We start from the raw sequence: 13684 nt of genomic DNA on the forward strand, positions 1-13684 counted from the left end.
ATTGAGTCCGAACACGAAGATCGTGAATAACGACAAGAAGCCCATTAAGATCGATCTGCGAAATGTACCCTGTACTGATCTTCGTGAATACAAGGACGCAACGATCGATATCGTAGTAACTGGTACGAGCAATGAATTTGAGGGCAAAAATGGTGATATGTTTTCGTACATATCACTCACGGCAACTCAAATCAAGATCAAGAGTATGAATAGTGTCTTCGATTGCGATTTCTTGTAAGAGGTATGTGTGATAGATTCCTTTTTCACTTTGGGCGTCGCGGATGTCGTGATAACCAAAGTAAATAGGGGCAACGCAGTTGCCCCGGGAAGCCGAAGGCTTCCCACGAAGTTCCTCCCTAATAAATGGAAGATAGTCCGTACATTCCCAACATAGACACTACACTACTCTCGATCAAGAACCGAATAAGACGATTTAACCATCGATGTCCGTACAACAACAAACGATTGACGAGAAGAACAGAAAATACGCTCAATCAAGCCGAAGTAATGCAGGATACCATCAAACAACGGATGGAGAATGAGACCGATGAGGAGAAGAGCAAGCAATATGCCAAAATACTGAAAGAATTAGCCGACTATATCCAGCCAGAGCAAACCATTGACGAGCAGTTGCAAGACCTTCGACAAAACAAGGAGAGCATGGGCATTATGAAGTTCGACTGGGAACTCGATTGTCAGGACACATTCCTCAATCAATTCACACTCATCATTGCTCCTTCCAAGTCGGGTAAGTCGTTCCTCATCAATCAGTTGTGCTACGAGATACCTCACTCGTTCGACAAGATCTGCTTCTTCATGGGAAAGGTCAGCTATGAAAACAAGTGTCCACAAGTGCTCAAACATGTCGCCAACAAAGCAGGCATCAAGACGCAATGGATCAACACTGACAACGAAGTACGTCCTGACTTTACCGATAGTGAGGACGTCGCGTACAAACAATTGAATGACGATGGATCAAGTGTGGCGATCTACAATGACACCACGTATCCGTCCATCTACATCTTCGACGACTTGTACACGAAGCCGAACGATCACTGGGTGGTGAACTTCATGGACACCATGGCTTGCATGAGTCGACATCGGAAGACCAGTTGTTTCATTGCATTCCAAGGATTCACTCACTTGAGCAACAAGATCCTGGACAACGCCACTCGAATCTTCTTGTACTACGATATCCTTGGACGAGAGGATCTGTGGCGCAAAATGAAGATACCACCACCGTCCAATTTGAGCGAGGTACTTCGTGATATCCAGATGGGCATGCACACACGATGGTACTACCTGGATGACGATTCGCTGGTCGAGTACGTCCCATACGAGCTGAGTAGCAAACAACAAGCAATCAACAAGATGCGATCGAAGTTACCGAAGGCATTGAGTGATGAACGAAAACGCAAAGAAGTGGAAGAGAAGCAACGACAAGTGCAGCAACTCGAAGAGGAACTTGGACGCACTTCCGACAATAAGAAGACCAAAGTGAATAAGGGACGCACGTACAATCTCTTGGACATCAAAGAAGCCGTTGAAATCAAACCACAGGACTACAGCAAAGCCATCAACACCAAGGAATTCCAGTTCGTACAAAAGCCGAGAGATGGCGTGGCAAACTATGAGGGGCAACTTCGTTGCCCCGGGGGAGGCAAAGCCTTTCCCCACTACACAAGCGACACTTCTACCAAGCAGAAGAAAGGCAAAGGATTGCGTTCCAAGTACGACTTGGCATAACCAAAGAGGGAGGAAGCTTCGCTTCCTCCCGGGAGACCGATGGTCTCCCCAAAGTAAAAAAGGACAGCCATGTTTACTTTGGGCTAACCATCCAAGTCACTTCGCCAACCAAGGCCAACACGAGTCTGCTTTGCTTCTTTCTCTATTTCTGGACTAATGTCAAATCTCTCTTTTTCCCATACATCCATTGGAATCGTATAATGAGTCTTACGTACCTTTTTCCCACCATACTTCTTACACAAGTCTAAAAGGATTTTATCGATCTCGTCTTTGAACGTGAAACCATTCGGTATGTCTTTCACTCTATACACACATACACGTCCCTCTCTATCCATTTTGGAACATGTACTCTTCCATTTATCTGATTTAACATGTTGTGAATAGATGTGCACATTATCATCATTTTCAACGATAATGTACGTTATGAAAAAGTACCATTGTTGACCTACTTTATTTGGCACACGGCGATCCTTCAATTCCTTGTTCTCATGGGTCAGCTCTTCATTCGCACGTCTCAGCTCTTCGTTTGCCTTTCGAAGGTAGTCATTGTCCTCCTGTCGAAGACGTGTTAGGAATCTAAGCACATCGCAGGCAAATGCAGGATCGGCCCACATGAGGCATGCGTGAAGTAGCTCTTCGCAGATGATGTAACCCTTGTTTGTACCATTGAATTCAGGGGTTGTAACATACTGAATCACGTCGCAAATATCAAACTTGTCGTTTTGGGTGCCCTTTGACGGTAGGTCGGAATTCCGACCTACTGTAGAATGACTGTTTTTGGCACTATTTTCACCCTCTAGTCCCTCGTTTGACGGTAGGTCGGAATTCCAGCCTACCGTAGATTGGCCCTCTAGACCCTCGTTTGACAGGTGGCTGGAATTCCAGCCACCTGTTTTTGCCATGTGTTCGATCAGTTCTTGGGTTTGCTTATTCTCAAGGTAATGTTTGAATCGCTTGTTTGTACCGTGCTTCTCGTTGTACTGTCTCAACAGATCAGAGACAAGGTACATTCGAATACCATTATCAAGGCACATACGAATCTTGTAGTCGTAGAAGTCAATCTCTTCGAATTTCATTTCTATTTGTATTTATGTATTGAACTCTTTTAAGTACAATAGTTACAGTAGGGGACACTACGTGCCCCCGGGGAAGCGAAGCTTCCCCTTACACCCTCTGGATAGCTGGGTCAACAGCGTCGTGCGTGTACAAGTGAAGGAGTGCCAGGTAGCCACAGTTGTTGGCAAAGATCGACTGGTATTTCACTTTGTTCACACGGAACACACGGTTCGTACCTGTCAACGGGAAGTCATTCATCTCGCCAAAGCTGTCCTGGTAGTTCAGTGTTCCGTCGTCTTCACGGAAGCAAGAAACAAAGTGACCGAGCTTACCACCGTCTTCAAAGGGTATCCAGATGATGCAATTCGCTGGTTCTTTGTACTTCTTTGCCAAGGACTTGTACTTGCCCAATTCCATCACATCGAAGTCGGGTATCTCGAGTTGCTTGGCCAGTTTTCGAACTTCATCGAAAGTCATTGGTTCAGCATCCACATTCATGTATCCATGCTTGTAGAGTTTACTTAGTACGGAGGAAGCTCTGCTTTGGGGCGACAAAGTCGCCCCGGCGGAACTTCGTTCCGCCATGCTTCCTCCCGGGGCAGCGTCGCTGCCCCTCAGTGTCGCGGAAGCATTGCTTCCGCGCGGGAGCCACAGGCTCCCGCTTAGTACACTCTCCTTCGAATCACTGACTCGTGCATCTTGTTCTCGTTCTGTGGAAGGGCTGTGAGGATGCGATTCTTTTTTTTCGTCTGGACTTCAATTGCTTGTGTCTCGTTGTCCAGGTCAGAAATATCGTAACCAGTGCCGGCTTTGCTTTCCTTGCCCTGAATCTGGTTTGCCACATCGCTAACCGTACCCTTCGCCATGTCACCTATCACATTCGCGAGCTGCTTCACGGTGTCCGATCCTGTCTTCTGGGATACATAGTTCACACCCTTGTTGATCGCGTTGTTCGCGGCATTCGTGCCAGCATTGACCAGGATATCGGTGATGGGTTTTAACTTGTCGGCATTGTTGTCGTACCAACCTTTGATCTTGTTCCAGGCATTCTTGAAGAACGTGCCAACACGACTTGAACCGGCGTACAAGGCTCCACCTCGGACTTCGATGTTTTTACTTTGTCGTTCAATGGCTTTCATGGTCTTCAACACATCGTCGTAGTCGCTAGGGTTGATTCCATTGAGGAACACAGCAGAAGCTCCTCCGAATTTGAGTGCACCTCCCTCCTTACCACTAATCAAACTTTTGAGACTCGAGATGATCTGTGGAGCCATCTGAATGAGCGCTGGGATGACCGTGGCAGCGAGAGTACCAAGTGCTCCGCCTTTCTTAAGTCCGGTCAGCTCGTTCATCAATTGTGCTTCATTGAATGCCAGTGCTCCAGCGGATTTAGAGTCTGTCTGACATGCACCACCTTCCTTGAAAGCAATGGCTCCACCGGTGTCCTTGGTCGCCCCATTGAAAGCAATAGCACCAGCTGTTTTCGTCTTACTAGCTCGTTTTGGTGTTCGCTTTCGTGATCGCTTTGATTGCACTGGTGCTTCGAGTTCCTTGTGTAGATTCAATGTCTTGCGTCGATCCACAATCGTTCCACTATCCTGTTCTCGGAAATCGGGTTCGCCATAGAAAGCAGATATATCAACAGTGAATGGAATTGCCATTTATGTATGGGGAGAATGAAATTCTCCCCGGGGAAGCGTAGCTTCCCCATTCGTACAAAGTGAAAAGAATAATGTCTCCCCTTTGTCGAAGACAACCCCTACATTCCACGTCTAATGATTATCTCTTTTCCACAGCGAACATATCCTGGATCGTGTTATATGTTCGCTGAAGATATTCTTCGTAAGTTCCTGTTGCAACAATGTGGAATCTGATGTACTTCTTCACATCGGCTAAATATTGAGGAGTTAAATTATTGCTATTAGCTACCTGCATGAAGAAATTCATCAAATACTCGTCTTCATTACGCTCACGATAGGCTTTGAATAGACGAGAAAATCCGACGTCATTTGCAAATTGAGTGAAATTAGGATTGTTTACATTGCGAGCAAGCAGACTTGAGAAAGCAATGAAATCATTACGAATCATTTCTTTTTCAATCTCATCAGCAGTAGCATTATCTTCGTTATTACCTTCGTCGATCAGGGCTGCGACTTGATTTACTTGTTCGATTGCTTGAGGTGTAAATCCTTGAGTATTTACAATTTCAGGTTGACGATCACCCAAATAGATCACAGCTTGAATTTGTGGTTGATTCATGATCCGTCTATAAGCCTGATTCATCCTGTCATTCATTTGCATATTCTGATCCATTATTTGTTGCTGGACCATCTGATTATTATAAAATCCATTTGTCAACATGTTACCAAGTTGAGTCTGTCCATTAGCAACATCTGTCAGCAAGTTACCAGTCTGAGTCTGCCCGTTTTCAAGAGCTAGCAAATGTTTATTCGTAGTTTCTATTTCTTTACCCAGAGCATTCGTGCCATCCAATAATTGCTGCCTAGTCGCCTTTCCCTCATCCGACAATTGCTGCCTAGTCGCCTTTCCCTCATTTTCAACCGCATTGCCAAGAGCTATCAGATTCTGGTTCGTAGTCTGCAATTCATTTGACACGTTTTGAAGCAAAGGTGTGAATCGATTGAATGATTCAACCAACCATTTGTTGATTTCTTCATATGCTTTTCCCAACTCAGCAGATACGAATTGCTGAATGAAGCTATTTCGCTCTAGCCACTGTTTCAAGAAATCATTGTACTGATTCTTCATGAACTCCAACAATTCATCGATTCGCATTTCACTTTGTCTTGGAATCATTGCTACGATATCAGCAATTGCAGGAGGATCGGGTTTGTTTTCAATACCTTGCAGACGAGCTTCGACTTGTTGCAAATACTGATTACTATTTTCAATCACCGCTTTCTGTTGATTTACCAAGTCACCAATACTCTGGATCAACTTGTCGTCTCCTGTCGCAATGCTTCTTGCCAGTTCAGCATATCGATCATTCAACAACTTGATTTCTTGGTTCGCATTTTGCAATTTATCATTAACACCATTCAACAATTCCAACATCTTAGGATAACCCTTCTCCGCATCTTCTAAGAAGTTGATTCGTTCTGCTACTTGGGTGACTACTCTGTAAATATTGCCAAGGTTCACCTGGATATCGAAGCTGTTCATCACAGTAATCACTTCATCCAACTTCTCGAGAATGGGCTTCACATCCATCTGTTGTACGATCTGATTCGTCACATTCAGAGGTTGTTGTTCAGGTTTGATCAACCACCGATCACGTTCAACGCGACCTTCAGCTACCAAATCTCTATATTTCGTACTACCTCGTTTCGTAGTGTGTGTCACACCTCTTTTATATGCCGTAGTATTATCGTCATTCCACAGCAGGACATCTCGATCTGGATCACCTTGTTCTGTCACATCGTCTCGCAAGCCAGCAAAATCATTATGAATTATTGCACTCTGTTGAGCAAATGTGTTGATACTTTCTCCCATCTGTTGAGCTGCACCCGTTATGGCATCAGCAGCATTCTTCATTTCGTTGATGCTGGCTCCAAGATCACCAGGCAAATTCACGATTTGTAATTCGCCGGCCTGTGTCGTAGGGAAGATGATACGATAGGGTGATACAGGTTCATATCCAAATGGATTATCAAAGATAGCTCGTTTCTCCATATCAGACAACTCGTGATTCACAGATTGGACAACGATCTTGTTGAATTGTCTCTCAATTTTGGCATTGTAGACCACGTTGTCCTCGAATGAGTACAACAGTACGTTCTCATCGTCAATTCGCTGCATTTGATATCCACGCATGTCAGAGACGGATACACGACGACGTTCAGCGGGTGAGAGATTCATGTACGAATCAAACAAGGTTCGCTTCTGTCGCCATTGTTCGCTCCTCATTCGCTGTTGATTGAATTCACTTTCAACGACTTTATCGAAATAACGATTCAACATCTTGTCCATCATGTTTCTCGACTTCACTTTGTGTGGCTTGTATCGAATGATTGGAATTGTAGCAACGTATTCATCCATTTACTATGGGAGGAACAATGTGGGGCGACTTTGCCGTCTCCCCTACTTTACTTTGGTGTAACAAGATATCGTGAATGAGATGTACACATTCGAATTCAATGAGATCGGACGGTCATTCGCGTCCGTCAGTACCCAGTCAATGTAGTCCAGGTTCGATTGTTCAATCACATCGATCGATAGGTTGTCCCAGGTGATCATGTTGTTCAGTCCCATCGATACATGAATCAGGTTATCGATCAACGGACTCTTCAGACCGAATGTTTGAGCATTGATACTACTGTAGACTCGGATCACACTCATGCCATTCGTGATGTCGTAGGGTTCAGTCGCTACCATACCTGCCTCAACGATACCTTCCAACTTGAGGATACTCGTGTAATCAGGTGCGCCACTAAGGTCAACAGCGGTCGCCACATCACTGTTCAAGTATGCTCGGTTAACATCGTCTACCTGGATGGAATCGGCTATCGCACGGCATAACTCGGTAATCGAGTAGTAGCCAGGACCGACGTTGTACACCATTTCAAACCCTGACAGCATTTGAACCTTCACCACATTCATTGCACGAATGTTCCAGAGAGAAGTGGTATCGATCTTGCATGTAATCGAAGTGATCTTGTACACAAGGTCACGAGGCATGATCACTGTGTTGAACGTTTCATGGTATCGTTCGTTGTTCTTCGGAATTACTGTATTGTGGTTAATCACACTTACCGGTAGTGCACGATTATGACTCATTTATTGTGTGGAAGTGAATGCACACTGTAATCGGCATTGGCAGGGCAATCGTTGCACCGGTCTTATCGGTCAACGAGAATGACCATTTGCGACTTTTGGGTACCACGACGTTCATGTGTGCATTCTCCGTAAACTCCTCGTTCAATACAACCAACGGAGACTGTCGTCGTTCTTGCATGTTGTTCACTCGATCAAGGACAAGGCAGGTGCCAGTCGAATCTCCCTTCATAGTCACTCTGTCGATTACCATGTCGCTTTTGATGAGATTGTTACTTGTGAATTCATGTTCGTACGTTCGAGCAATGTTGAACACTAGATTCATTTATTATTTCCTCCTGAAACGGTGAATCCGATTAGCAGGTACACGTTCCCAATGAACGATAGCGGGTCACCATTTTCGTCCTTCAATTCGTACACGATGCGATCAAGCAATTCAGAACATGGTACCAACATGCGATTCTTGTAGAAGTAATTCTTGTACAAGCTGTCCATCGGGACATTCGCAAGCAGTGGTATCGTCTTGCTTTTCATGATGTTGCAATACAGCTGTATGTTCGATAGACCGTTCGTGATATCGACAGGATACTCGGCAACCATTGGACCATAGTTGGCATAGTACACACCATCGTCGAAAGGGATACGCCATGTATGCGATTGCGATCCTGAAGCGGGAACGATGGTTCCCAGGTTACCACTCAACGAGAACACGTAGTCTGCGTGAATGTAGTACCCATCTGTCTCAGCTTTCCATCGTATGTTCAGTGCAGCCGAGTCAAAACACTGGTTCATGTGCCATATCATGTCAGCCTGTGTCAACCGTGATGGTATGGTCCACGTGAATGTCTGAACGTCATCTGTGTACGTGATATCAGTCTCGGGGGAAGCACTGCTTCCCTCTTCGTCCAGTGTCATCATTCCGTACGGGGAGCGAATCGTCGTGTTAGCCGTGTACGACTCAGATTGTTCCCAGTCAACGAAGGTAGCCAATGATGGAACAACAACTTCATCATTCCTCACATAGTGGGGCAGCTTCGCTGCCCCGGGGAAGCTTTGCTTCCCCACATACGTAACACGTGTCGGTTGTATGAATTCGATCGACACAGCACGATCGGAATACGTACTACCTTTGATCATATTCGTCACATTCAGTCCATCGATGTTTGCCATCGCAAACTCGTAAGGTGATGTCAACTCGGGCATCCTGATGTAGTAATTGCGATAAAACTCGAAATAACAAGACAGATACACACCACCTGGTTCAGCGTATGGTCCGGGTATAATCTTGAAACATGGATTATCACAAAACAATATGAATCGTGGTTCTGTACCATTTCGACATCCCATTCGTACTCGACCACCATTATCTGCAATGACATATACCAAGTACCCTCCGAGAGATGCATCTACAAATATCTTATTGATCACATTAGCGATCATATTCACGATATCAATAGCGCTATAATGACCTCGTTGGATTGTGAGAGGTCTTTCGCCATATCCACGTATTCCAAGTATAAAATTCGTCGTATCGATAAACACTTTCGTGTGATATATACTATCCTTGGAATACCAAGGTCCGATCGAAGAACCATTCGATGACACCAAGTCACCTGTATTTTCCGATGTGATATGCAATTCCAATTCTGGTGCATAGTCCTTCGCAGTCCATGACATGCTTTCTCTATTGTCATTCACCGTCCACGCAATCGCATTCTGGTGAGATGGAGGTAGTTCCATAGCACTCGCATATCGAGCATTGAGTTCATTAAAACATGTGGTTGTAAGAGTATTCATCTTGATCGGGGTAGACGTATCTTCCGTTATGTAGAATTCACCACTATCGAGTACTGAGCCATCAGCTAAACGCATCGTGTATGTCGCGAGAGGCTTTAGCAGGAACCGATTATCATTCGTACGCATTTTCCAGTCATACGCAATGAAGGTGTTTGATCCTATGTACGCATGACCACCAATACCTTGATCATTCGTCATATCAGGTGGTGAATCGCTTTCAGGGTTGAACGAAGCTTCCACTGGTCGTTCGATGCACAGATTGCGTACCGTTGATGTCAATTTGAACCATGGAGTCCAACCAAAACCATTGATCGTCGTGTCAACACTGGATCGATCGAAATACCATCCGTCTGCTTGGACATTGAAGCGAACATGATCAACCTCGATCGTCATGGATGTGAGTGGAAGCACTTTCACCATCTCAGCACCGACAGCCTCGATGAACTCGCTGAACGTGTAGTAACCGACAGGCAATGTCAACATGTGCGAGACAGTGCCATCAGTAACAACCACGTGATTACACGAGGAAGACATGTAGTAGCGCTTCGGGTTATCCACTCCTTTCACCAAGATGTCCGATTCGAATCCGAGGATCGACCTGATCTCTGGTGCATTCGTGAAATCAATCATGTAGAAGTGATCTACCGTGATGTGGAACGCATTCTCACCGCTATACACCAATTCGAACAGGGCATCACTTGCATTCAGCTTTGCAATGATCGTTTCGATGTCGTATGCACCGCGTGGTATCGTGATCTCTTGAATCGTACTGCCAGCATTGATTAGCACCACTTGATCAGTCGGCACATTGTGCAACACGAAGTCCGTATACAACGACACAGACGAGATGTAGCACTGATCGAATGAGAGAGGATTGTCCAGCTTCACTTCCTTCTTCGTGGTATTGCCGAACACTTCAATCATGGAGAACTGATTAGCGGAAGTGACGCTATTTTCACTTTGCTCGTACACATCCTCAATCGTCAACTGGAGTTCGAATTCGCCGTTCAATCGCATCATCTTGCCATCCATATCGCGGAACACGAACATCAATTGATCAAACCGAGTGATCATTGGTATACGCACGTCTTCCACACTTCGCACGTAGTCAGCCGTTGGATCGTCAATGATCATCGTGGTGAGCAGGTTGTTGTTCTGGTTGGCAATCTTCAGGTCCGATGATCGCACGATCGTCGAGTAGACCTGAATCACTTGTCGATTTCGCGTGATATCAATCACGTTCGATCCACTGAACGAAGCAGGTAGAATGACCGTTCGTCCATCGAAGCCGAGGATCTCACGAATGTCAGGTGCATCTGTGAAATCAATGGTGTGTGGAGACTGAATCCAGATACAGCCGAACGACGAGGCATTCGTCGATATGGAAAATGTAGTATCGGTCATCATATTGAGCAAGGCAATGATCTCACTGATCGTGTAATAACCAGCAGGGATCGTTACCTTCTCGTCATTGCTGTTAGTAACCACATTGGTCGTGTCTACGTTGTTGAACATCGAACCATTAGGATGAAACAACACAGTCATGGAAGTGATATAGGGATTCTTGTACTTGTACGGATTAACCCATGTAAATGAGCCGTTGGTAGGTGAGCCTTGAATAAGCATGGAGTAGTGCATGGTCTTTCTCTCTTTACCTTAGTCAACAAGACAATGGGGAGGAATCGAAGATTCCTCCCGGGGCAACGTAGTTGCCCCATCACATCCATGGATACCATGGCCTACAATGGAAGTCAGGTTAACATTGCAGAAATTTGCCGAAATTGGCAGCCATGGGTTTCCGCGCGTTTCTTGTTATGGACAATACGGTAGCCAGGCAGGCAATGGCAGAAAATGGCCGGAAATGGGTTGCCGCGGTTATTTGGTAGGAAATGGATTTCCGCGTGTTTCCCGTCATGGCCATCGAGGTGACCAGGTAGGAAATGGCCGAAAATAACAAAAAACGGGTTGCCGCGGTTATTTGGTAGGAAATGGATTTCCGCGTGTTTCCCGTCATTCCCCTACTACTAGTATATCTACAGTCTACTCCATTCTATTGTTGGCAAATATACTATGATTCACATAAAGCACTTAGTAGCTTGTCTTTTCTTCTTTTTATGATTCCTTTCTTTTCTATTCGCGATTCTATCACATGAAATTACTTCTGAACGCTAATTATTGATTATACTACCTTGGTGTTACATAGAACAATGAGATTACAAATTAAGCTGTTGTGCATTCTTCTGTTTGACTTTGCACTAATTTATCGCATTGCTAGTATACTTTTCACGCGAACTTTCTTATATAACAACAGTTAATATACCAAGTCCGCAATTTGGAAGTCAATTTCAAATTGTTTGTTATTAACAAACTAGAAACAAATGGAACTTCGGTCCTGTTTCAATTATTACGGAGAAGAAGCTTCAGTTGGATGGAAGATATTGTACCGATTCTGGATAGCCTCTACAAAAGCCGGGTTTTCTACAATGACGATAGAATAATAACGATTACCTGAGAACTCGCCACTAACCTCGGAAGCATCCATGAATGACTGATTTGTTTCCGCCTGATTGACAATTTTCAACGACGCCTTAGGTATACCTATACTAAAAATAGTTGTAGTTAGAATATACCATATAAGAAGATATTTGTAGTCGTAACGAAGTTGTTAAGTCTGCATCTGAAAATGGTGAGTTTGGGCAGAGCTATTTGATTATTTACCATTTCAATGATAATTACAAACTAATTTCAAATTAACAGATGTGCTCGCAGTAACAGCTTGACCACGCAAAGCATTGGCAGAAAGATCAACAGTCTGTAACTGAAAATAACCTTTTGGTATTGAAAATGATCATAGCTTTTTTCAAATAATATATCAATTGTCAATTGAATTGTGTGACTATTTATCTTCATATTTCAAAAACTAGGAAATGTGAAATCTAATAACAAACTATCAATTGTAATACTCTTATAATTATACTTTCAATCAGAGATAATAGATAAGAGTTCTACAATTTATCCATTTTCAAGTTGTACCAAAATAGTATACTTACTGAGAGTAGATCGGCCACTGTATATAGAAATATTTCGCTTACTAATGATAAAATCTATTTATTCATGTATTATAATAATATGCAATACAGAGCATCGCTTTCGATACTTTGCTCTAGGAATCACAGCCACCATCTGATTATAACAGTTCTTCTTATCTATATTTCTTCCAAATTGATTTTGACTTGTGAGTTTGCATTTATTCTTAATTTGCTATTGGTTCTGTCTATTCTATTAGATGAATTGACATATATGATTCAAAAAACAGACTATAATATACCCTTTTTAGGCTTGTTATTTGTAACCTTCCCCAGAGAATGGGTACATCAGTTTTATACAATTTACATTACGATCACTCTCTTGTAATAAAGTCAGCAAGAAGTTCGCATCTAATCATCGTCGTTTTTTGATTTATTTTTGTTTAAATATGATAATTAGCGTATTGATTTCATTTCTGTGACATACTTTGGTATATCGCAAAGATAATTCTATGCCATAGAGTAGTTTTCAGCATTTCTATTCTAGTAATTACAATTTCGTGATCACATCAATTCCCTTGCTGTTTTGCGATGGTTTGTTTATTCCTAGGAATACTAAGGTGCATTTCAATCTGTAATCCACATGAACTCCTCTTATCTGCCTTTCACTCAGAGTTTGTTCTATATATTATCCATGCGATGAATATCATTTCCTACTTGATTTTGATTTTCATTATCCTTATCTTAACCCTGAATCTACTATTTCTCTACATATTGAAATGATTTGTTCCAGTTTATTATCATCAATGACTATTTTACTCTTGTCAAATAGCCGTTATTTCTTACAGATTACAAATGCACTCTTTAGTATTTCCTGTGCGGATTTCCTAAACATGGATGATCTCTCTGCATATCGTGGAATGAAGAGTTCGATTCTTTTCCTGTACAATAGTTCTTTTTTAGATACGCTTTTTTATTTGTAATCAAGTTGCCTTGTATTAGTGGTTCTCGTTTCCTCATTATTATTTCTTGTCCCTATTTCATATATTATAAAATAGGGATTAGGGTACAAACCGAATATATGATATCTATTCTATCATTTTTCACATTATTTTTGTATTTTAGAATGAAATCTCTATTATTCGTAAGTACTCTATGTATGTCATCGTATCACTACTTACTCTTAGTCTTACTTGTGTATTGTGACTTAACTTGTTCTTCTGGAGAAACTTATGTCAAGTTTGTGAAAAAGTGTGGCGATAGCA

The 13684-nt window shown here is 43.1% G+C and overlaps 2 protein-coding genes; both read right to left on the reverse strand.

Annotated features, from left to right (window-relative positions):
• Positions 1–471: 471 nt before the first annotated feature.
• Positions 472–1101, reverse strand: GSBLH_T00003187001 (uncharacterized protein; the record flags this gene model as incomplete). XM_013041886.1 has 3 exons in its annotated part: positions 472–830; positions 863–989; positions 1021–1101. The coding sequence occupies 3 exons, from the start codon at positions 1099–1101 to the stop codon at positions 589–591; spliced, it is 450 nt and encodes a 149-aa protein (XP_012897340.1). The 3' UTR covers positions 472–588.
• Positions 1102–11767: 10666 nt separating this feature from the next.
• GSBLH_T00003188001 (uncharacterized protein) lies at positions 11768–12245 on the reverse strand (the record flags this gene model as incomplete). XM_013041887.1 has 5 exons in its annotated part: positions 11768–11871; positions 11902–11991; positions 12024–12095; positions 12130–12168; positions 12203–12245. 5 exons carry the CDS (start codon positions 12243–12245, stop codon positions 11798–11800), a joined length of 318 nt encoding a protein of 105 aa, XP_012897341.1. The 3' UTR covers positions 11768–11797.
• Positions 12246–13684: the final 1439 nt, after the last annotated feature.

The sequence above is a fragment of the Blastocystis hominis genome, assembly GCF_000151665.1.
Source record: "Blastocystis hominis, Singapore isolate B (sub-type 7) whole genome shotgun sequence assembly, scaffold_28".
Taxonomy (NCBI): Eukaryota; class Bigyra; order Opalinata; family Blastocystidae; genus Blastocystis; species Blastocystis hominis.